This window comes from Rattus norvegicus, chromosome 11, assembly GCF_036323735.1.
Source record: "Rattus norvegicus strain BN/NHsdMcwi chromosome 11, GRCr8, whole genome shotgun sequence".
NCBI classification, from domain to species: domain Eukaryota; kingdom Metazoa; phylum Chordata; class Mammalia; order Rodentia; family Muridae; genus Rattus; species Rattus norvegicus.
Window position 1 is genome coordinate 64,802,912 of NC_086029.1, and position 24,220 is coordinate 64,827,131.

Consider the following 24,220-nt stretch of genomic DNA (forward strand, 5'->3'; position numbering starts at 1 on the left):
GTGGTAGGACATTTTGGCCATGACTCTACTTCAACAGAATGCGTTCCTCCAGCAGTGGGAGCCTAGGTTCTGTGCATTGTTGTCAATGAGGCATGTGGGTTAGCACCAGCCCTATGAAGAGATATTTTAACTGCTTCCCTCATCTATTGGTTACTTTTGTTGCTATGATATAAGATCACAATAAAGGAACATTATACAAGGAAGAATTTATTTGAGCTTATGATTGATTCCAGTGGGATAAGAGTCTTTTGTGGCAGGGAATCATGGCAGCAAGCAAGCAGCAGGCATGAACCAGAAACAGAAAGCTTAGAGCTCAAATCTTTTTTTTTCCATCTTTATTAACTTGAATATTTCTTATTTACATTTCGATTGTTATTCCCCTTCCCGGTTTCTGGGCCAACATCCCCCTAGCCCCTCCCCCTCCCCTTCTAGATGGGTGCTCCCCTCCCCATCCTCCCCCCATTACCTCCCTCCCCCCAACAATCACCTTCACTGGGGGTTCAGTCTTGGCAGGACCCAGGGCTTCCCCTTCCACTGGTGATCTTACTAGGCTATTCATTGCTACCTATGCAGTTGGAGCACAGGGTCAGTCCATGTATCGTCTTTAGGTAGTGGCTTAGTCCCTGGAAGCTCTGGTTGCCTGGCATTGTTGTTCATATGGGGTCTCGAGCCCCTTCAAGCTCTTCCAGTCCTTTTTCTGATTCCTTCAACGGGGGTCCCATTCTCAGTTCAGTGGTTTGCTGCTCAAATCTTAAACAAAACAGAGAGAGTGAGCTGAAAGTAGGTGGGTTTCTCTTCCCAAAGCCCACCCCCAGTGACGTACTTCTTCCAACAAGGCTGCACCTCCCAAACCTTCCAAAACAGTGCCAACGACTTCATGCCATGTGATCAAATACTGAGCTGAAGCTGGGAAGGATCTTCATCCAAACCCCTACACCACTGTTCAGGCTAAACATCACAGCAACTGTAGGCTTCAGTCAGTTGCGGCTTGGTTCATCTCATCCTCTAGTGCTGAATAACAGCAACACATCAACAGCAGAGCCACAGGAACCTGGTTTTACAGCGCCATTAGGTGCTGAAGTAATGCAAGTAACCACAGCATCACAGATTTTTGCTTACAGTTCTGTAAAGTCAGGCAGAAACGAAAGCAGATAATGGAGCCTGTAATAAATCATTAACCTTTTAATGTCTATACAACACCACACAGCAACACGCCTCAAGAACTATTAGGCCGCTTTCTCTTCTCAATGATGCAATCCCATTTGACTTAAACCTGTAAGGGCCCTATGCATGCTGCCACAGTTTCTGTGGGTTCATTCATATGTGTGTCAGTCGTACCATGTTTGTAAGACACGTGTTTCCTTGGAGTCAGCATCATCTCTGGCTCCTACAATCTTTCCACTTCCCTTTCTTCATTTGCTCCTGAGCCTTGAAGAGAAGGATTTATGAAGGAAAACCATTTAGGACTGAGTGCTCCAAAGTCTTTCACTCTGCTTATTGTCCAGCCGTGAGTCTCTATGCTAAAAAGCTTGAGGCACTGATCGATGGGCATAGCAATAGATCATTAGAAGTCATTTTATCGCTATGTTCCTTTAGAAGAATCATAGTATTAGGTTTTTCCTTAGGCCCATGGCTACCTATCTCTTCAGGTTCTTGGCCATTTTAGTAGTGTCATGTATGGGTTTGATCTCATGGAGTGGCCTACAGTACAATGTTTAAAAAGTGATTGGTTACTCCTATAACATTTATGCCACTATTGTATCAGTATACTTCCCTGGCAGGTCATGGAGTTTGCATATCGGTGATATTGATGATTATTTTTCTCCCCTGGTAGCATGCAGAGCACACTCTAGCACAATGAATTTCCAGTGAGACACCAGCTCTGTTTTTCTGTGTCCAGTGACATCAGTAAGTGTTATCTTCAGCAATAGGATCTTATCGTCAGGTTGTGGGAAAAAATCAGTAGCCTTAGTCATAGCTTGTGATGTTTAGGGCTTCCACTTTGGCTAACGACTCTACAAGATCTAACCAAATTCTGGCACTAGCGGCTTCACTTGGTAACATAAGATGTCTTGTCAGGGCATTGTCTCCTCTCTCATTTGGTGTCTCTATGTTCCTTTCATATATGTACATATTTTAGAAAGCATAAATTGTGAAAAATACCTGTACAAATTAGAATGGGAGAGAGAATGAAGTCATAGTGCTGTTTATATAGAGTATACGTATATATGTTTATGTATTATAATTATACCTTTTAATAAATTATTTTATAGCTATAACTGAAGAACAAAGGACAATAAAAGTTTCTATTAAAAAGTTGAACTTTCAGGCGAGCATAGTTTCAGCTAATGAGCAAAATAACCTACCAGAAAATGAAAAGGCAGCAGATATTATGGGTGAACTGTTGGGTGGAGAATTTAAACTGCTGTTGTAAGGAATCTCAACCAGCTTCAAGAGAATGTCAAGAACGAGTTACTCTTCTGACAGACAAATCTAGCAGATAAAAGGAAGTAATTAGACAATCAGAAATCTTTGAACTGAAAAATACTCTCAGCAAAATTAAAAAGTGTTACAAGACATTAATAGCCAAAATGTATCAAACAAAATAAAGAATCGCTGAGCTCAGAGGCAGTCTACTTGAAAACACACAGTTGGAAGAGCCAAAGGAAAGGAACGAAGTGGGGGAAATTAAAGCTTGAATACATTTTGGGCCAGTATTAGAAGAACAGACATTTGAGTTATTGGGATTCCAGAAGGATGTGAAAACATGAAGGATAGAAAGCTTATTAAAGAAGCAATATCATTTCCCCAACCAAGACAAGGCTATAAATACCCAGGTTCAGATATCACTGGTGAGATCTAATAAACAAGCCTCCTCTAAGACACTTTATAATCAAGCTCTCGATGCTGTAAGATTCTCAAGACATCAAGAGAAAATGCACAAAAGGTGCCCCAATTTGCCTGACAGCAGGCTTCCCAGAAGCCTTACAGGCCAGCAGAGAGTAACCTGAGATTTTCAAGTTACTAAAGGAAAAAGATAACCTGTCAAGCAGGAACACTGCATCCACCAAAACTATCCATTAGAAATAAAGGACATATAAAGACATTTTCAGACAAATATAAGAAAATTAATCCCCATAAGACCTGTTAGAATGGCTAAGTGGAACTCTTCAATTTGAGGACTTACGCTTGTTTTAAATTAATTAATTTACTTTGCATTCTGCTCTCACGCCCCCTCCTCCCACCATCTACTTCTCCTGCATTTCTCTTTCGAGACAGGGAGGCCTCCCATGGATATCAACAAGCTCTGTCATATCAAATTGCAGTAAGACTAGGTTCATCTTCTATTGAGGCTAGAAGAGGCAGGCAATATGAGGAAAGAGTCCCAAAGGCATGCATGAAAGTCAGAGATAGCCTCTACTCCCACATAAAGACCAAGCTACACAATGTAACGTATGTGCAGACAGCCTAGGTCAGCCCCATGCAGGCTATCTAATTGGCTGTTCAATCTCTTTGAGCCCCCATGGATCCTGTTTAGTTGATTCTGTGGGTTTTCTTGTGGCGTTTGACTCCTTTTGGTTCCTTCCTCTCCATCTTCTGCAGGATTCCCCAAGCTCTGATAAATACTTGGCTGTGGGTCTCTGCATCTATCTCCATCAGTTGCTACTTGAAGCCTCTCTGTTGATGGTTACGCTAAGCTCCTGTCTGTAAATATAGCAGAATGTCATTACCAGTGTCAAGGGTGGGTTCCCTGTCATGGCATAGGTCTTGAGTTGGATCATTCCATCAATTTATGCTCCATCTTTATCGCAGCATATCTTATAGACAGGGAAAAGTGTAGGTAGAAGGTTTGTGGCTGTTTTGGTGGCCCAATACCTCAGTTAGAAGTCTCATTCCATTATAGGAGATGGCCATTCTGGCTCCATCCTCCCCATTGCTAGAAATCTTAACTAGGGTAACTCTGATAGATTCCTGGGAATTTCCATTGCCCTAAGTTTCTAGCTTGTCCCGGAGATGTGTCCCCTTTGCAGCTGTGTCTCCCAGCATTCTCTCCTTCCATCCATTCCAACCTGATCCCTCCTATTCCCATCTCTACCCTTACCTCCACATAGTACCCTCCCCCGTTCTCTCCTCTATGCCTATTGGATTTTCCCTTCTCAGTGAGATTCACACATCCCCACTTGATTCCCCCTTGTTAATTAGCTTCTTTGGGGCTGGGAATTATAGCATGGTTATTCTGTACTTTATGGCTAATACCCCTTATAAGTGAGCACATACTATGTTTGTCTTTCTGGTCCTGATTTACCTCAGTCAGGATGATCTTTTCTAGTTCCATACATTTGACTGAAAATTTCATGGTGTCATTGTTTTTAATATCTGAGTAACATTCCATTGTGTAAATGTACTATTTTTTTTATCCATTCTCCAGTGGAGGAACATCTAGACTGTTTCCAAGTTCTGGTTTTTATGAACAAAGTTGAGCATGTGTCCTTGTGGTATGGAGAAGCATTCTTTAGGTATAGGCCTAGAAGTGGTATAGCTGGGTCTTGAGGTAGGTATATTCCTAATCTCAGAGAAATCATCAAATTATTTTCTAAAGTGGCAGTACAAGCTTGCTATTCCAGTAACAACAGAGGAGTAGTCTGTTGGTCCACGTCCTCACCAGCACGAACAGTCGTTTGAGTTTTTGGTCTTAGCCATTCTGACTGGCGTAAGACGGAGTCCCATCCTTTATGTTTGATTTGCATTCCCATTATAGCCAAAGGTGTTGAACATTTCTTTAAGTGCTTCTTGGCCATTAGAGATTCCTCTGTGAAGCATTCTTTGTTTAGATCTGTACCCCATTGACTATGGGTTTTTAATTGGGATATTTGGCTTTTGGATGTCTAGTTTCTTGACTTCTTTATATAATTTGGTTATCAGCTCTCTGTCAGATGTAGGGATGGTGAAGATCTTCCCATTCTGTCAGCTGTTTGCCCTATTGATGGTGTACTTTGCTTTACAGAAAGAAGTTTTTCAGTTTCATGAGGTCCCATTTATTAATTGTCGATCTTAATGCCTGTATGACTGATGTTCTGTTCAGGAAGTTGACTCCTGTGCCAATGAGTTCAAGGCTATTTCATACTTTCCATTCTACTAGTGTATCTGGTTTTATGTTGGGGTCTTTGATTCACTTTGACTTAAATTTTGTGCTGGATGATAGATACGGATCTATTTGCATTCTTATACATGTAGACATCCAGTTATTGTAGCACTACTTGTTTAAGATGCTTTCTTTTTTCCATTGTATAATTTTGGCTTCTTAGTCAAAATTTAAGTATCCATAGGTATGTGGATTTACTTCTGTATCTTTGATTTGATTCCATTGATCAATCTGTCTGTTTCTATGCCAATACCATGCAGTTTATACTACTAATTGTTCTATAGCACAGCTTAAAATTAGGGATGATGATATTCCTAGAAGTTCTTTTAGTGTTCAGGACTATTTTAGGTATCCTGGTTTTTTTTGTTTATTTCCTATGAAATTGAGTATTTTTCTTTCAAGGTCTGCAAAGAATTATATTGGAATTTTTATGGGGAAATTGCATTAAATCTGTAGATAACGTTTGGTAAGATGGCATTTTTGTTATCTTGATTATTAGTGTTAATAACGAATAACAAAGCAGAAGGCATAACAGTTCACAAACACACTAAACACTCCAGTGTTTCAAAACTGTGATTAACCACTCAGACCTTTAGAATGGAAACTAAACAAAGGACTCACAACAATGACAACAGAACATTAAAAGACAAATGATATAGAAAAGTGAAAAATAGAGGACCTGAAGGAACCTGAAGGAACAGACCGGATAAACAGTTCTCTGCACCCAAATCCCGTGGGAGGGAGAGCTAAACCTACAGAGAGGCAGACACACCTGGGAAACCAGAAGAGACTGCACTCTGCACACATCTCTGATTCCAGAGGAAAACACCAAACGCCATCTGGAAGCCTGGTGCATGGAAGCTCCCGGAAAGGGCGGCGCAGATCTTCCTGGTTGCTGCCGCCTCGGAGAGCTCGTAGGCAGCACCCCACGAGCAAACTTGAGCCTCGGGACCACAGGTAAGACCAACTTTTCTGCTGCAAGTGACCTGCCTGGTGAACTAAGGACAAACAGAGGCAAAATTCCTCTAGGACCGGGCACTTCCTGTGTTTACCGGGAGTCCCAAACACGCGGATCCCGGCCCGCAGCAGCTCTCTGCTCCCAAACCCCGTGGGAGAGAGACCTCACGGCCTGGTCAGGTGGGCACTCCTGAGGCTGCAGAGCGGAAGAGACCACCAACACTGCCCACCCCTGCCCACATCCCTGGCCCAAGAGGAAACTGTATACGGCCTCTGGGTTCCCATAGGGGAGGGCCCAGAAGCAGCAGGACCCCTGCGCCTGAGACACCGCCGGAACCTGAAGGAAACAGACAGGATAAACAGTTCTCTGCACCCAAATCCCGTGGGAGGGAGAGCTAAACCTTCAGAGAGGCAGACACGCCTGGGAAACCAGAAGAGACTGCACTCTGCACACATCTTTGATGCCAGAGGAAAACACCAAACGCCATCTGGAACCCTGGTGCACGGTGGTTCCCGGAAAGGGCGGCGCAGATCTTCCTGGTTGCTGCCGCCTCGGAGAGCTCGTAGGCAGCACCCCACGAGCAAACTTGAGCCTTGGACCACCGGTAAGAACAACTTTTCTGCTGCAAGTGACCTGCCTGGTGAACACCAGACACAGGCCCACAGGAACAGCTGAAGGCCTGTAGATAGGGAAAAACTACACGCCCGAAAGCAGAACACTCTGTCCCCATAACTGGCTGAAAGAAAACAGGAAAACAGGTCTACAGCACTCCTGACACACAGGCTTATAGGACAGTCTAGCCACTGTCAGAAATAGCGGAACAAAGTAACACTAGAGATAATCTGATGGCGAGAGGCAAGCGCAGGAATCCAAGCAACAGAAACCAAGACTACATGGCATCATCAGAGCCCAATTCTCCCACCAAAGCAAACACGGAATATCCAAATACACCAGAAAAGCAAGATCTAGTTTCAAAATCATATTTGATCAGGATGCTGGAGGACTTCAAGAAAGACGTGAAGAACTCCCTTAGAGAACAAGTAGAAGCCTACAGAGAGGAATTGCAAAAATCCCTGAAAGAATTCCAGGAAATCATAAATAAACAAGTAGAAGCCCATAGAGAGGAGTCACAAAAATCCCTGAAAGAATTCCAGGAAAACACAATCAAACAGTTGAAGGAATTAAAAATGGAAATAGAAGCAATCAAGAAAGAACACATGGAAACAACCCTGGATATAGAAAACCAAAAGAAGAGACAAGGAGCTGTAGATACGAGCTTCACCAACAGAATACAAGAGATGGAAGAGAGAATCTCAGGAGCAGAAGATTCCATAGAAATCATTGACTCAACTGTCAAAGATAATGTAAAGCGGAAAAAAGCTACTGGTCCAAAACATACAGGAAATCCAGGACTCAATGAGAAGATCAAACCTAAGGATAATAGGTATAGAAGAGAGTGAAGACTCCCAGCTCAAAGGACCAATAAATATCTTCAACAAAATCATAGAAGAAAACTTCCCTAACCTAAAGAAAGAGATACCCATAGGCATACAAGAAGCCTACAGAACTCCAAATAGATTGGACCAGAAAAGAAATACCTCCCGTCACAAAATAGTCAAAACACCAAACACACAAAATAAAGAAAGAATATTAAAAGCAGTAAGGGAAAAAGGTCAAGTAACATATAAAGGCAGACCTATCAGAATTACACCAGACTTTTCGCCAGAAACTATGAAGGCCAGAAGATCCTGGACAGATGTCATACAGACCCTAACAGCCCAGGTTACTGTATCCTGCAAAACTCTCAATTAACATAGATGGAGAAACCAAGATATATCATGACAAAACCAAATTTACACAATATCTTTTTACAAATCCAGCACTACAAAGGATAATAAATGGTAAAGCCCAACATAAGGAGGCAAGCTATACCCTAGAAGAAGCAAGAAACTAATCGTCTTGGCAACAAAACAAAGAGAAGTAAAGCACACAAACATAACCTCACATCCAAATATGAATATAACAGGAAGCAATAATCACTATTCCTTAATATCTCTCAACATCAATGGCCTCAACTCCCCAATAAAAAGACATAGATTAACAAACTGGATATGCAACGAGGACCCTGCATTCTGCTGCCTACAGGAAACACACCTCAGAGACAAAGACAGACACTACCTCAGAGTGAAAGGCTGGAAAACAACTTTCCAAGCAAATGGTTGGAAGAAGCAAGCTGGAGTAGCCATTCTAATATCAAATAAAATCAATTTCCAACTAAAAGTCATCAAAAAAGATAAGGAAGGACACTTCATATTCATCAAAGGAAAAATCCACCAAGATGAACTCTCAATCCTAAATATCTATGCCCCAAATACAAGGGCACCTACATACGTAAAAGAAACCTTACTAAAGCTCAAAACACACATTGCACCGCACACAATAATAGTAGGAGATTTCAACACCCCACTCTCATGAATGGACAGATCATGGAAACAGAAATTAAACAGTGATGTCGACAGACTAAGAGAAGTCATGAGCCAAATGGACTTAACAGATATTTATAGAACATTCTACCCTAAAGCAAAAGGATATACCTTCTTCTCAGCTCCTCATGGTACTTTCTCCAAAATTGACCATATAATTGGTCAAAAAACGGGCCTCAACAGGTACAAAAAGATAGAAATAATCCCATGCGTGCTATTGGACCACCACGGCCTAAAACTGGTCTTCAATAACAATAAGGGAAGAAGGCCCACATATACATGGAAATTGAACAATGCTCTACTCAATGATAACCTGGTCAAGGAAGAAATAAGGAAAGAATTAAAGACTTTTTAGAATTTAATGAAAATGAAGGTACAACATACCCAAACTTATGGGACACAATGAAAGCTGTGCTAAGAGGAAAACTCATAGCGCTGAGTGCCTGCAGAAAGAAACAGGAAAGAGCATATGTCAGCAGCTTGACAGCACACCTAAAAGCTCTAGAACAAAAAGAAGCAAATACACCCAGGAGGAGTAGAAGGCAGGAAATAATCAAACTCAGAGCTGAAATCAACCAAGTAGAAACAAAAAGAATCATAGAAAGAATCAACAGAACCAAAAGTTGGTTCTTTGAGAAAATCAACAAAATAGATAAACCCTTAGCCAGACTAATGAGAGGACAGAGAGAGTGTATCCAAATTAACAAAATCAGAAATGAAAAGGGAGACATAACTACAGATTCAGAGGAAATTCAAAAAATCATCAGATTTTACTATAAAAACCTATATTCAACAAAACTTGAAAATCTTCAGGAAATGGACAATTTCCTAGACAGATACCAGGTACCGAAGTTAAATCAGGAACAGATAAACCAGTTAAACAACCCCATAACTCCTAAGGAAATAGAAGCAGTCATTAAAGGTCTCCCAACCAAAAAGAGCCCAGGTCCAGATGGGTTTAGTACAGAATTCTATCAGACCTTCAAAGAAGACATCATACCAATATTATCCAAACTATTCCACAAAATTGAAACAGATGGAGCACTACCGAATTCCTTCTATGAAGCCACAATTACTCTTATACCTAAACCACACAAAGACCCAACAAAGAAAGAGAACTTCAGACCAATTTCCCTTATGAATATCGACGCAAAAATACTCAATAAAATTCTGGCAAACCGAATCCAAGAGCACATCAAAACAATCATCCACCATGATCAAGGAGGCTTCATCCCAGGCATGCAGGGATGGTTTAATATAAGGAAAACCATCAACGTGATCCATTATATAAACAAACTGAAAGAACAAAACCACATGATCATTTCATTAGATGCTGAGAAAGCATTTGACAAAATTCAACACCCCTTCATGATAAAAGTCCTGGAAAGAATAGGCATTCAAGGCCTATACCTAAACATAGTAAAAGCCATATACAGCCAACCAGTTGCTAACATTAAACTAAATGGAGAGAAACTTGAAGCAATCCCACTAAAATCAGGGACTAGACAAGGCTGCCCACTCTCTCCCTACTTATTCAATATAGTTCTTGAAGTTCTAGCTAGAGCAATCAGACAACAAAAGGAGGTCAAGGGGATACAGATCGGAAAAGAAGAAGTCAAAATATCACTATTTGCAGATGATATGATAGTATATTTAAGTGATCCCAAATGTTCCACCAGAGAACTACTAAAGCTGATAAACAATTTCACCAAAGTGGCTGGGTATAAAATTAACTCAAATAAATCAGTAGCCTTCCTCTACACAAAAAAGAAACAAGCCGAGAAAGAAATTAGGGAAATGACACCCTTCATTATAGATCGAAATAATATAAAGTACCTCGGTGTGACTTTAACCAAGCAAGTAAAAGATCTGTACAATAAGAACTTCAAGACACTGAAGAAAGAAATTGAAGAAGTCTTCAGAAGATGGAAAGATCTCCCATGCCCATGGATTGGCAGGATTAATATAATAAAAATGGCCATTTTACCAAAAGCGATCTACAGATTCAATACAATCCCCATCAAAATACCAATCCAATTCTTCAAAGAGTTAGATAGAACAATTTGCAAATTCATCTGGAATAACAAAAAACCCATGATAGCTAAAACTATCCTCAATAATAAAAGGACTTCAGGGGGAATCACTATCCCTGAACTCAAGCAGTATTACAGAGCAATAGTGATAAAAACTGCATGGTATTGATACAGAGACAGACAGATAGACCAATGGAATAGAATTGAAGACCCAGAAATGAACTCTCACACCTATGGGCACTTGATTTTTGACAAAGGAGCCAAAACCATCCAATGGAAAAAAGATAGCATTTTCAGCAAATGGTGCTGGTTCAACTGGAGGTCAACATGTAGAAGAATGCAGATCGATCCATGCTTATCACCTTGTACAAAGCTTAAGTCCAAGTGGATCAAGGACCTCCATATCAAACCAGACACACTCAAACTAATAGAAGAAAAACTAGGGAAGCATCTGGAACACATGGGCACTGGAAAAAATTTCCTGAACAAAACACTAATGGCTCATGCTCTAAGATCAAGAATCGACAAATGGGATCTCATAAAACTGCAAAGCTTCTGTAAGGCAAAGGACACTGTGGTTAGGACAAAACGGCAACCAACAGATTGGGAAAATCCTACAACAGATAGAGGCCTTATATCCAAAATATACAAAGAACTCAAGAAGTTAGACTGCAGGGAGACAAATAACCCTATTAAAAATTGGGGTTCAGAGCTAAACAAAGAATTCACAGCTGAGGAATGCCGAATGGCTGAGAAACACCTAAAGAAATGTTCAACATCTTTAGTCATAAGGGAAATGCAAATCAAAACAACCCTGAGATTTCACCTCACACCAGTGAGAATGGCTAAGATCAAAAACTCAGGTGATGGCAGATGCTGGCGAGGATGCGGAGAAAGAGGAACACTCCTCCATTGTTGGTGGGATTGCAGACTGGTAAAACCATTCTGGAAATCAGTCTGGAGGTTCCTCAGAAAATTGGACATTGAACTGCCTGAGGATCCAGCTATACCTCTCTTGGGCATATACCCAAAAGATGCCCCAACATATAAAAAAGACACGTGCTCCACTATGTTCATTGCAGCCTTATTTATAATAGCCAGAAGCTGGAAAGAACCCAGATGCCCTTCAACAGAGGAATGGATACAGAAAAAGTGGTACATCTACACAATGGAATATTACTCAGCTATCAAAAACAACGAGTTTATGAAATTCGTAGGCAAATGGTTCGAACTGGAAAATATCATCCTGAGTGAGCTAACCCAATCACAGAAAGACATACATGGTATGCACTCATTGATAAGTGGCTATTAGCCCAAATGCTTGAATTACCCTAGATGCCTAGAACAAATGAAACTCAAGACGGATGGTCAAAATGTGAATGCTTCACTCCTTCTCTAAAAGGGGAACAAGAATACCCTTGGCAGGGAATAGTGAGGCAAAGATTAAAAGAGACACAGAAGGAACACCCATTCAGAGCCTGCCCCACATGTGGCCCATACATATACAGCCACCCAATTAGACAAGATGGATGAAGCAAAGAAGTGCAGGCCGACAGGAGCTGGATGTAGATCTCTCCCGAGAGACACAGCCAGAATACAGGAAATACAGAGGCGAATGCCAGCAGCAAACCACTGAAGTGAGAATAGGACCCCCGTTGAAGGAATCAGAGAAAGAACTGGAAGAGCTTGAAGGGGCTCAAGACCCCATATGAACAACAATGCCAAACAACCAGAGCTTCCAGGGACTAAGCCACTACCTAAAGACTATACATGGACTGACCCAGGACTCTGACCTCATAGGTAGCAATGAATATCCTAGTAAGAGCACCAGTGGAAGGGGAAGCCCTGGGTCCTGCTAAGACTGAACCCCCAGTGACCTAGACTGTTGGGGGAGGGCAGCAATGGGGGGAGGGTGGGGAGGGGAACACCCATAAGGAAGGGGAGGGGGGAGGGGGATGTTTCCCTGGAAACCGGGAAAGGGAATATCACTCGAAATGTATATAAGAAATACTCCAGTTAATAAAAAACAAAAAGAAAAGTGAACAATATGCCATCAAATTATTATAATTTGGGGTTAGAGTAAAAACATTGAGTTTTTTAAAAATATTTTCAGTATATGCTATGCAAAGAAAAAGGTTTCACTATGATATTTTCATATGTGACTGTATTGTACTTTGATCGTATTTCAGCCCCTCTCCTCATCTTTTCCTGAGTTCTCTCCCATGCTTTTCTTCTGCGTCTATATCTCTAATAGTCAGTCCTTAACACACAGAGCCTCTCCGGGAGATTCTGCACATGAGAGGAAGTGATGGTTATGTGTGTGAGCAGGCTTATTTCAGTTATCATCATGATCTCTAGGTCTGCCCATGTTTTTCCTAAAATAATATTATTTGTCGTTTGCTACGGTTGAGCAACACACACACACACACACAGAGAGAGAGAGAGAGAGAGAGAGAGAGAGAGAGAGAGAGAGAGAGAGAGAAAGAGAGAGAGAGAGAGGTGGAGACTATGGTGACAGGGTCACTTTTAGTCTCTGTGGTATACTCCCAGAAATGATGTAGGTAGACTTTAGAATGTAGTCATTTTTAAGGAGCCAGCATACTGACTTTACAGTGGTCGTACACGTTTAGACCCGCCCTCAATGTATAGGCTCCTGTCTCTGTTTCTGCCAGCCCTGGCTGTGTTTTGTGCTCTTCATCACAGTCATTCTGACCTTGAGAAACAATCTCAATGTAGTTTTAATTTGTATTTGTGTCACTTTACGTCATTGTCCGTGTATTAACAACTGCAACTTTCAAAACATATTTTGTTTACTTCTTTATATATTCTATATGTTATTCCCCTATTAGATTAATAGCTGGCAAAGGTTTTCTGTTCTGTAGGCTTTTTATTATGATGGTTAATTTGTTTATATAATTTTTAATTCAGTGTAGATTTATCTATCAATTCATACTTTATTGTCCAAATTTTGGGAATCATATTCAGAGTCTTTTCCTTTTCCTAGATTATGAACTTTTCCTTAAATCGTATCAGGTCTTAAGTCTTTGGTTTATCTTCCTTTCTTTCCCTCTTTCTTTCTTTCTTTCTTTCTTTCTTTCTTTCTTTCTTTCTTTCTTTCTTCCTTCCTTCCTTTCTTTCTTTCTTTCTCTCTCTCTTTCTTTCTTTCTATCTTTCTATCCTTTTTCTTTCTATCTTTCTTTCTTTTCTATTCTTTCCCTCTTCCTTTTTTCTTCCTTCCTTCTTTTTTCTTCCTCAGAGGAATTCAGTTTGCCCTCCATATAAGGATATCCAGTTTTCTCAGAACTACTTGTTTTAAAAGTTACCTTTGCCACAATGTATATTTTGGCACCTCTGTGGAATTAGTTTTGAATGTTCCATTTCATTCCATTGGTTTGTTTTCCTGTTTTGTACTACTACCACTTATTTTATGCCTTTATAATACAGTTTAAGTTCACATATCATGGTAACTCTAGCATGACTCGTTCTGAGATGCTATAGCTACTGGGGTCTTTTCTATTTCCTCCTCCTCTTCTTCCTCTTTTTCTTCCATCAAATTCATTGTGATATAGAGAAACTACATGTTTTGTGTTGATTTTGTATATTTTTATTTTGAATAAAGTATTTAACAGACACAAGAAGCTTCTGGGGGAGTCTTTAGGCTCCTTTAAAAATAGAATTGTGGCAATATCTTACAGAGCTCGCACCATACTGCACTGCTAAATGTACTGCTTTTCTGAATTCCAACACAAAAAGACTAATTTCCCTTTTATCTCTTTTTGTGGATGGTAGCCAAAAGCTCAAGCATGTTTTCTTTGACTCTCTGGGTTTTCTGAACATTTCTCTGAAGACACCTTCCCCTTTGTACTGCTGCTTGCTGAATTAATTTGCTAATCATTCCTGTTTTCTTGGACCCTAACCCCCCAAATTTGGCTATCTCTTGCCCTCTTGGCAAGCTCCTTGTGCTGGCAGCTTCACACTTGCTTGTCCTGCTGTTTTCCTTTCATACTCTAACAGTCTGTCAAGTTAAAAGAATAGGGCTACGTCATCTGCCTATAGAGATACTTTGAATACTTCCTTTCCAATTGAAGTCCACTGTACTTGGCTTTGAACTGATGCTGTTGCTAAGATTTCAAGCTCTCTCTGAATAAAGGTAGTAAATGTTCACACCAGTGTCCTGTTTCTGATTTTAGACTAAATAGTTTCATTTGGTTTGTCATCTATAGCCTTTATTGAGATGAAAACTCTTTCTATCCCTAGGTTCTTTAGGGCTTTTATCCAAAATGAAAGTTGAACATTTCCAAAGCCTTTATGACAACTAGTAAACTAATTCTTTAATTATTGCTCTTGATTCTAGATGATTGCTACACTATATTTATTTATTTTCAGATGCTAAAACACCCATGCATTCTCAATGTGAAAGGAACATTTTTTTTGCTTTAAATTCTTTATCAAATTCATTTATTCACCACATAGCTCTCCATACCCAAATCCTGCCAGAAGAGAGCTGGTCTCCCTGGAGTGTTGACACACCTGAGAGCACAGGTGAGACCACCACTTCTGCTCAAATAAAAAACTCCCTTAAAGAAATACAGGAGAACACAGATAAACAGATAGAAACCCTTAAAGAGGAAACACACACACACACACACACACACACACACACACACACACACACACAAAAACAAAACCCTTAAAGAATTAACAACCAAACAGGTGAAGGAATTGAACAAAACCATCCAGGAACTAAAAATGGAAATAGAAACAATAAAGAAATCACAAAGGGAGACAACCCAGGAGACAGAAAACCTAGGAAAGAGATCAGGAGTCATAGACGCAAGCATCACTAACAGAATAAAAGAGATTGAAGAGAGAATCTCAGGTGCAGAAGATATCATAGAAAACACTGACACAACTGTCAAAGAAAATGCAAAATGCAAAAAAGTCCTAAAGTAAAACATCCAGGAAATCCAGGACACAATGAGAAGATCAAACCTAAGAATAATAGGAACAGAAGAGAGCAAATATTCCTGACTTAAAGGGCCAGTACATATCTTCAACAAAATTATAGAAGACATCCCTAACCTAAAGAAAGAGATGCCCATAAACATACAAGAAGCATACAGAGCTCCAGATAGATTGGATCAGAAATCCAATCACATAATAGTCAAAATACCAAATACACAAAACAAGGAAAGAATATTCAATGCAGTAAGGGAAAAAGATCAAGTAACATATAAAGGCAGACCTATCAGAATTACATCAGATTTCTCAAAAGAGACTATGCAAGCTAGGATATTCTGGGCAGATTTCATAAAGACCCTAAGAGAACACAAATGCCAGCCCAGGCTACTATACCCAGCAAAACTCCCAATTACCATAGATGGAGAAACCAAGATATTCCAGGACCAAAAAAAAAAAAACCAAAACAAAAAAAAACAAAGAAACAAACAAACAAACAAAAAACACCCTTACACACTATCTTTACACAAATCCAGCCCTACAAAGGATAATAAATGGAAAATGCCAACACAAGGAGGGAAACTACACCCTAGGAAAGCAATAAAGTAATCTTCCTGCAACAAACCTCAAAAAAGAGAGCCACACAAACATCATTCCACCTCTACCAACAAAAATAACAGGAAGCAACAATCACTTTTCTTCAATATCTCTTAACATCAATGGACTCAATTCCCCAATAAAAAGACATAGACTAACAGACTGGATACGTAAACAGGACTCACCATTGTGTTGCATGCAGGAAACACCTCAGAGACAAAGATACTACCTCAGAGTAAAAGGCTGGAAAATTTTTTCCAAACAAATAGTTCCAAGAAACAAGCTGGAATAGCTATTCTATTATAGAATTAAATTGACTTTCAAGCAAAAGTTATCAAAAATGATAAGGAAGGACACTTCATAGTCATCAAAGGAAAAATCTACCAAGATGAACTCTCAGTTCTGAACATCTATGCTCCAAATGCAAGGGCACCCATATTCATAAAAGTCACTTTACTAAAGCTTAAAGCACACATGTCAACTCACACAATAATAGTGGGAGACTTCAACACCTCACTCTCATCAATGGACAGATCATAGAAATAGAAACTAAACAGAAACACAGTGAAACTAACAGAAGTTATGAACTAAATGGATTTAACAAATATCTATAGAATATTTCTTTCTAAAACAAAAGAATATATCTTCTTCTCAGCACCTCATGGTACCTTCTCCAAAACTGACCATATAATCAATCACAGAACAAACCTTAACAGATACAAGAAGATTGAAATAATCCCATACATCCTATCAGATCATGATGGACTAAGGCTGGTCTTTAATAACAATGAAAACAACAGAAAGTCCACATGTACATGGAAGCTGAATTACACTCTACTCAATGATAACTTGATCAAGGAAGAAATAAAAAGAGAAATTAAAGACTTATTAGGATTTAATGAAAATGAAGACACAACATACCCAAACTTATGGAACACATTGAAAGCAGTGCTAAGAGGAAAACTCATAGCTCTGAGTGCCTCCAAAAATAAACTGGAGAGAATATACACTAGCAGCTTGACAGCACACCTATAAGCTCTAGAACAAAAAGAAGCAAATACACCCAAGAGAAGTAGATGGCAGGAAATAATCAAACTCAAGGCTGATATCAACCAAGTAGAAACAAAAAGGACTATACAAAGAATCCACAAAATCAGGAGCTGGTTATTTGAGAAAATCAACAAGATAGATAAACCCTTGGCCATACTAACCAGAGGGCACAGAAAGAGTATCCAAATTAACAAAATCAGAAATGAAAAGGGAGACATAACAATAGAATCTGGACATTAAAAAAAATCAGATCCTACTACAAAAACCTATATTGAACAACACTGGAAAATCTGGATGAAATGGAAAATTTTCTAGACAGATACCAGGTACCAAAGTTAAATCAGGGTCAGATAAACCATCTAAACAGCCCCATAACTCCTAAAGAAATAGAAGCAGTCATTAAACATCACCCAAATAAAAAAGCCCAGGACCAGATGGGTTTGGTGCAGAATTCTATCAGAGCATCATAGAAGTCCTAATACCAATACTGTACAAACTATTTCACAAAAGAGAAACAAATGGACCACTACCCAATTCCTTCTATGAAGCCACAATTACATTTATACCCAAACCACACAAAGAACCAACAAAGAAAGAGAACTTCAGACTAATTTCCCTTATGCTACTGATGCAAAAATAGTCAATGAAATTCTTCCAAACCAAATTCAAGAACACATAAAAACTATCATCCATCATGATCAAGTCGGGTTCATCCCAGGGATGCAGGGATGGTTTAATATATGAAAATGCATCAACGTAATCCACTATATAAACAAACTCAAAGGAAAAAAATCCACATGATCATCTCATTAGACGCTGAGAAAGCATTTGACAAAATTCAACACCCCTTCATGTTAAAAGTCTTGGAACGATCAGGAATTCAAGGCCCATACCTATACTATAGTAAAAGTAATATACATCAAACTAGTAGCTAACAACAAACTAAATGGAGAGAAATTTGAAGCAACCCCACTAAAATCAAGGACTAGACAAGGCTGCCCACTCTCCCCCTATTTATTCAATATAGTTCTCGTAGTCCTAGTTAGAGCAATCAGACAATAAAAGGAGTTCAAAAGGATACAGATTGAAACGCAAGAAGTCAAAATATCACTATTTGCAGACCATATGATAATATACTTAAGTGACCCCAAAAGTTCCACCAGACAACTACTTAGTCTGATAAACAAATTCAGCAAAGTGTTGGGGTATAAAATTAACTCAAACAAATCAGTAGCCTTCCTCTACTCAAGGGATAAACAGGCTGAGAAAGAAATTAGGGAAATGACACCCTTCACAATAGTCACAAGTAGCATAAAATACTTTGGTGCGACTCTAACCAAGCAAGTGAAAGATCTGTATGACAAGAACTTCAAGTCTCTGAAGAAAGAAATTGAAGAAGATCCCAGAAGATGGAAAGATCTCCCATCGTCATGGATTGGCAGGATTAATATAGTAAAAATGGCCATTTTGCCAAAAGCAATCTACTGATTCAATGCAATCCCCATCAAAATTCCAACTCAATTCTTCATGGAATTGGAAGGGTAATTTGCAAATTCATTTGGAATAACAAAGCCCCAGGATAGTGAAAACTATACTCAACAATGAAAGAACTTCTGGATGAATCACTATCCCTGATCTCAAGCAGTATTACAGAGCAATATTGATAAAAGTTGTATGGTATTGGTACAGAGAGAGGCAGATAGAACAGTGGAACAGAATTGAAGACCCAAAAATGAACCCTCACACCTATGGTCACTTGATCTTTGACAAAGGAGCTAAAACCACCCAATGGAAGAAAGATAGCATTTTGAACAAATGATGCTCGTTCAACTGGAGGTCAGCATGTAGAAGAATGCAAATCAATCCATTCTTATCACTTTATACAAAGTTTAAGTCCAAGTGGATCAAGGACCTCCACATAAAACCAGATACACTCAAACTAATAGAAGAAAAAGTGGGGAAGAGTCTCGAACACATGGGCACTGGAGAAAATTTCCTGAACAGAACACCAATGGTTTATGCTCTGAGATCAAGAATCAACAAATGGGACCTTATAAAACTGCAAAGCTTCTGTAAGGCAAAGGACACTGTCATTAGGACAAAACGGCAACCAACAGATTGATATGAGCTGGGAAGCGTAGGTCCAGCACATGTATGCTCTTTGGTTGGTGGTTCAGATTCTGAGAACCCCAAGGGTCTAGGTTAGTTGACTCTGTTGTTCTTCCTGTGGACTTCCTATTCCCTTTGGGCTCCAAATCTTTCCTCCTATTCTCCTATAAGGGTCCCCAAGTTTCAGCCACTGTTCAGCTGTGGATGTCTGTATATGTCTGAGTCAGATGTTGTGTGGAGCCTCTCAGAAGACAACTTTCTCCTGTCTGAAAGCATAATAGAGTATCATCAATAGAGTTAGGGATTGATGCTCGCCCATGGGATGGGTCTTAAGTTGGGCCAGTTATTGGTTGGCTATTCCACCAGTCTGTACTCCCTCTCTTGTCTTCATTTCTTGTTGACAGGACAAATTTTGGATTGAAAGTTTTGTGGGTAGGTTGGTGTCTCTATTGCTCCACTGGTGGCCTCTTAAGGCTCCATATCCCCAAATGCAGTGAATCACAGTTAAGGTCACCCCCATTGATTTTTGGGTACCTCTTTTATCCCATGTCTCTGTCTTGACCTGGAGATTCCCCCTTTTTCCTCACCCCTGTCAGTTGCAGATTTACATTAATTTTCATGGCCATATAGCCATCTCTCCCTATACAAATAATGGACAACATATCTTTTGAGAGTGTGGTGTAAAAACCTCTCACTGTTATTGCATAAATGCAGGAAGATTTTCTTTGAATAAATTGTGTTGGAAAACTTGGATAGCCACTCAATGAATATTAAAACTAAATCCCTTTCTCTCACCAATTACAACATTTAACTCAATGTAGATTAAAGAATTAAATGTGTACCTGATGCTCTGAATTTACTATAGAAAACAAGGAAGAAATAACTTTGGATACTGGAAAGGAAAAGATATTTTGGAAAATTCTCCAAAAGGAGATAAATAACAACAGGCAATAATAACAAACACAGATTAAATAGAGCTTTATAAAATTAAAAAGGTTCTGAAGAGTAAAGGAAGCAATAGTGTGAAGGGTTCAATTACAGAATGAGAGAAAATATTTCTAAGTTCTGTGTCTAGTAATACATTAATGAAATTAAAAATTCAATAGAAAAACTATCAAATGTCTTAATTAAAATGAAAAACAAACTAACATGGACATTTCTCAAGTGAGGACATATAGAATGAAAGATCTATAAAAATGCCCAACATTACTACACAGGGAAATGCAATTTCATATCAGCAAACTTAGTTAGAATGTCTAACAACAAGGGCAAGAATATCAACTTCAAACTCTCTACAGATAACCAATGCTACAAAGATGTCGAGAAAGGGAAACCCTTTCGCACTCTTGATGAATATATAAATTGCTTCAACCATTATGGAAAAACAATAGAGTGATTCATCAGAAAATTAACAGCAAAGGCTGTTCCATCCTACCACGAGGACACTGGCTCAGCTATGTTTATAATAGTTTTATTCTTAATAGCTATAAGCTGGAAACAACCTAGACATCTCCCAACCAAAGAATAGGTAAACAAAATGTGCATTTGTACAATGGAGTATTACTCAGATGCATAAAAAGATAACGTCATGAAAATTTAAGCAAATAGATGGAACTAGAAAAAATTATCATAAGTAACATAACCCAGACCCAGAAAAACAAACATGGTATGTACTCACTTATAAGTGGATATTAGCTGTAAGATAAAACTTAAACATGCTATAATCAACGGACAGACCCAAAGAGGATAGGTAACAAGGAGGGCTGAAAGGGGGACATATGGATCTCCCCAGGAAGGGGAAATCAATTTTATGGGAGTATTAGGAACAGGTAGGGATAGGAACCAGAAGGATTGGGTGGGATGAGCAGAGGAACAGACTACTTGAAGAAATGACTGGAATTAGGGAGGATTTTGGGGGGCAAGGTGAAAGCAGTACAATAGAAACTTCCAGAAATCCATGAGAGTGACCCTAGCAAAAAGTTTTAGTAATGGTGGAGATGGAGCCTGATCGGTCCTCTTTAGAAACCAGTAAGACCTAACAGCAGAGGAATTAGGAAACCAACTTGACTACAAACCCTTCAACCTACAATTTGTTCTTCTTACAAGATGTGCCAGAGGAAAGGTGGGATGGAACTTGTGGGCATGGCCAACCAATGACTGTTCCAACTTGAGACTGGTGCCATGAGAGAAAGCCCACCACTGATATTGCTTGTAGGGCTAGGACCCCAAGGATGACTAGGCTTAGAGACTTAGGATCGTGCCAATATGACCAGAGGAAAAAGATTAACACAACTGTCAAATGCTGAAGACAAAGGATATAGAATCAGAATATTATAGAGACATCTGTATTCACATGCTTACTGTAACACTAATTATAATACGCAGGAAATGAGAAAAAGTGTGCATCAACATCATTAGTGGATAGCAATAATATGTTACCTATATATCTTGAATTATCATGTAGCTATGGAAAACTATAAAATCGTCTCATTTTAGAAATCTAAGCTGAGTTGATGCTCAACTAAAGTGACATAAACTAGGCACAGAAAGACAAGAACTACATGATCTGATCCTTATGTAAAATGTAGTCTATGTCCTAGAGTTCAAGAGTAGAATGATGGTACTCAGAGGCTGTGAAGCAGGAGAAACACTAGGAGAGTTTAATTAGTGTGTCTAAGTTATATTTAGCAATAAGATTTTCTAGTGTGCTATTGCACAGTAGGATAGCTATTGATTACAGCCAATGAACTGTGCATTCCATAAGGCATGAAAACATAAAAAAAGGACTTCAAGTATTTTCTCCATAAAGAAATAAACTATTGAGGAAATAGATATGTTTAACTTGATTTCAACATCACTACAGATGCCCCATAAATACATTTAGGGCTAGAGAAATGACTCAGTAATGCGTTTGTTGTAACATGAAGACATGATTTCAGATTGGTATCATAAAAACCAAGCATGGCATTATGTATTATAATTGTCTGAAGCTCATTGGGTAAGCATCCTAGCCAAATCACTGAGCTCAATGTTCAGTGGGAGACTCTGTGTCAAAAAAGATGGGATCAGGAGGTATTAAGGAAGACATCCAATGTCAGGCTATATGCATGTACACTTTCACACAAATACACACAATCCATACAGATATATACACAAAAGTAAGTTATTTCAAATAAATTAGATTGTTAAAGTATCATACTGTATGTATTTCATCTTCCCTGGATGATGAAAAATTATTATTATTGAAATGGGAAAAAACCAACAAAAAGCCCCACAAGTATACCAATAAGTTTTCAAGAACTAATTCCAGATGACTTCTTTGTACATAGAATATAAGACTATTCATTCTGTAAAAGCACACGTTCTGTATAAGATATATTCAGAATGAATTCTCAGACGGAAAGTGCTCCTATCTTGTCTTGATGCCTGCTATGGTATTAAGATGTTTTCACAGGTCAATGATGATATTGAAGGTGAAGATGATACCTTTTATTTCCTTTTTTTTTATTAACTTGAGTATTTCTTATATACATTTCGAGTGTTATTCCCTTTCCCGGTTTCCGGGCAAACATCCCCCTCCCCCCTCCCCTTCCTTATGGGTGTTCCCCTCCCAACCCTTCCCCCATTGCCGCCCTCCCCCCAACAGTCTAGTTCACTGGGGGTTCAGTCTTAGCAGGACCCAGGGCTTCCCCTTCCACTGGTGCTCTTACTAGGATATTCATTGCTACCTATGGGGTCAGAGTCCAGGGTCAGTCCATGTATAGTCTTTAGGTAGTGGCTTAGTCCCTGGAAGCTCTGATTGCTTGGCATTGTTGTACTTTTGGGGTCTCGAGCCCCTTCAAGCTCTTCCAGTTCTTTCTCTGATTCCTTCAATGGGGGTCCTATTCTCAGTTGAGTGGTTTGCTGCTGGCATTCGCCTCTGTATTTGCTGTATTCTGGCTGTGTCTCTCAGGAGCGATCTACATCCGGCTCCTGTCGGTCTGCACTTCTTTGCTTCATCCATCTTGTCTAATTGGGTGGCTGTATATGTATGGGCCACATGTGGGGCAGGCTCTGAATGGGTGATCCTTCAGTCTCTGTTTTAATCTTTCCCTCACTATTCCCTGCCAAGGGTATTCTTGTCCCCCCTTTTAAAGAAGGAGTGAAGCATTCACATTTTGATCATCCGTCTTGACTTTCATTTGTTCTAGTCATCTAGGGTAATTCAAGCATTTGGGCTAATAGCCACTTATCAATGAGTGCATACCATGTGTGTTTTTCTGTGATTGGGTTAGCTCACTCAGGATGATATTTTCCAGTTCCAACCATTTGCCTACGAATTTCATAAAGTCGTTGTTTTTGATAGCTGAGTAATATTCCATTGTATAGATGTACCACATTTTCTGTATCCATTCCTCTGTTGAAGGGCATCTGGGTTCTTTCCAGCTTCTGGCTATTATAAATAAGGCTGCGATGAACATAGTGGAGCACGTGTCTTTTTTATATGTTGGGGCATCTTTTGGGTATATGCCCAAGAGAGGTATAGCTGGATCCTCAGGCAGTTCAATGTCCAATTTTCTGAGGAACCTCCAGACTGATTTCCAGAATGGTTGTAACAGTCTGCAATCCCACCAACAATGGAGGAGTGTTCCTCTTTCTCCGCATCCTCGCCAGCATCTGCTGTCACCTGAGTTTTTGATCTTAGCCATTCTCACTGGTGTGAGGTGAAATCTCAGGGTGGTTTTGATTTGCATTTCCCTTATGACTAAAGATGTTGAACATTTCTTTAGGTGTTTCTCAGCCATTCGGCATTCCTCAGCTGTGAATTCTTTGTTTAGCTCTGAACCCCAATTTTTAATAGGGTTATTTGTCTCCCTGCGGTGTAACTTCTTGAGTTCTTTGTATATTT

General features: G+C 39.5%; 1 protein-coding gene across 3 annotated transcripts in view; it reads right to left on the reverse strand.

Annotated features, from left to right (window-relative positions):
* Window positions 1-462: 462 nt before the first annotated feature.
* The window catches only part of Myh15l1 (myosin, heavy chain 15 like 1), a 121,365-nt gene continuing 97,607 nt past the window's right edge, over window positions 463-24,220 (reverse strand). Inside the window, exons 3-5 of one of the 3 annotated variants that reach the window (XR_005491326.2) lie at window positions 2,367-2,493; window positions 1,339-1,428; window positions 463-750 (exon numbers count right to left, since the gene is read on the reverse strand). Coding sequence is in view for 1 of the 3 variants with exons in the window: in XM_063270852.1 (XP_063126922.1) it covers window positions 2,473-2,493 (21 nt within the window). In the remaining 2 variants the exon portion in view is untranslated. Of the gene's footprint in view, window positions 1,429-2,366; window positions 2,494-24,220 lie in introns of all 3 variants that reach the window. The other 2 variants (XM_063270852.1, XR_010056133.1) reach the window with 2 other exon arrangements.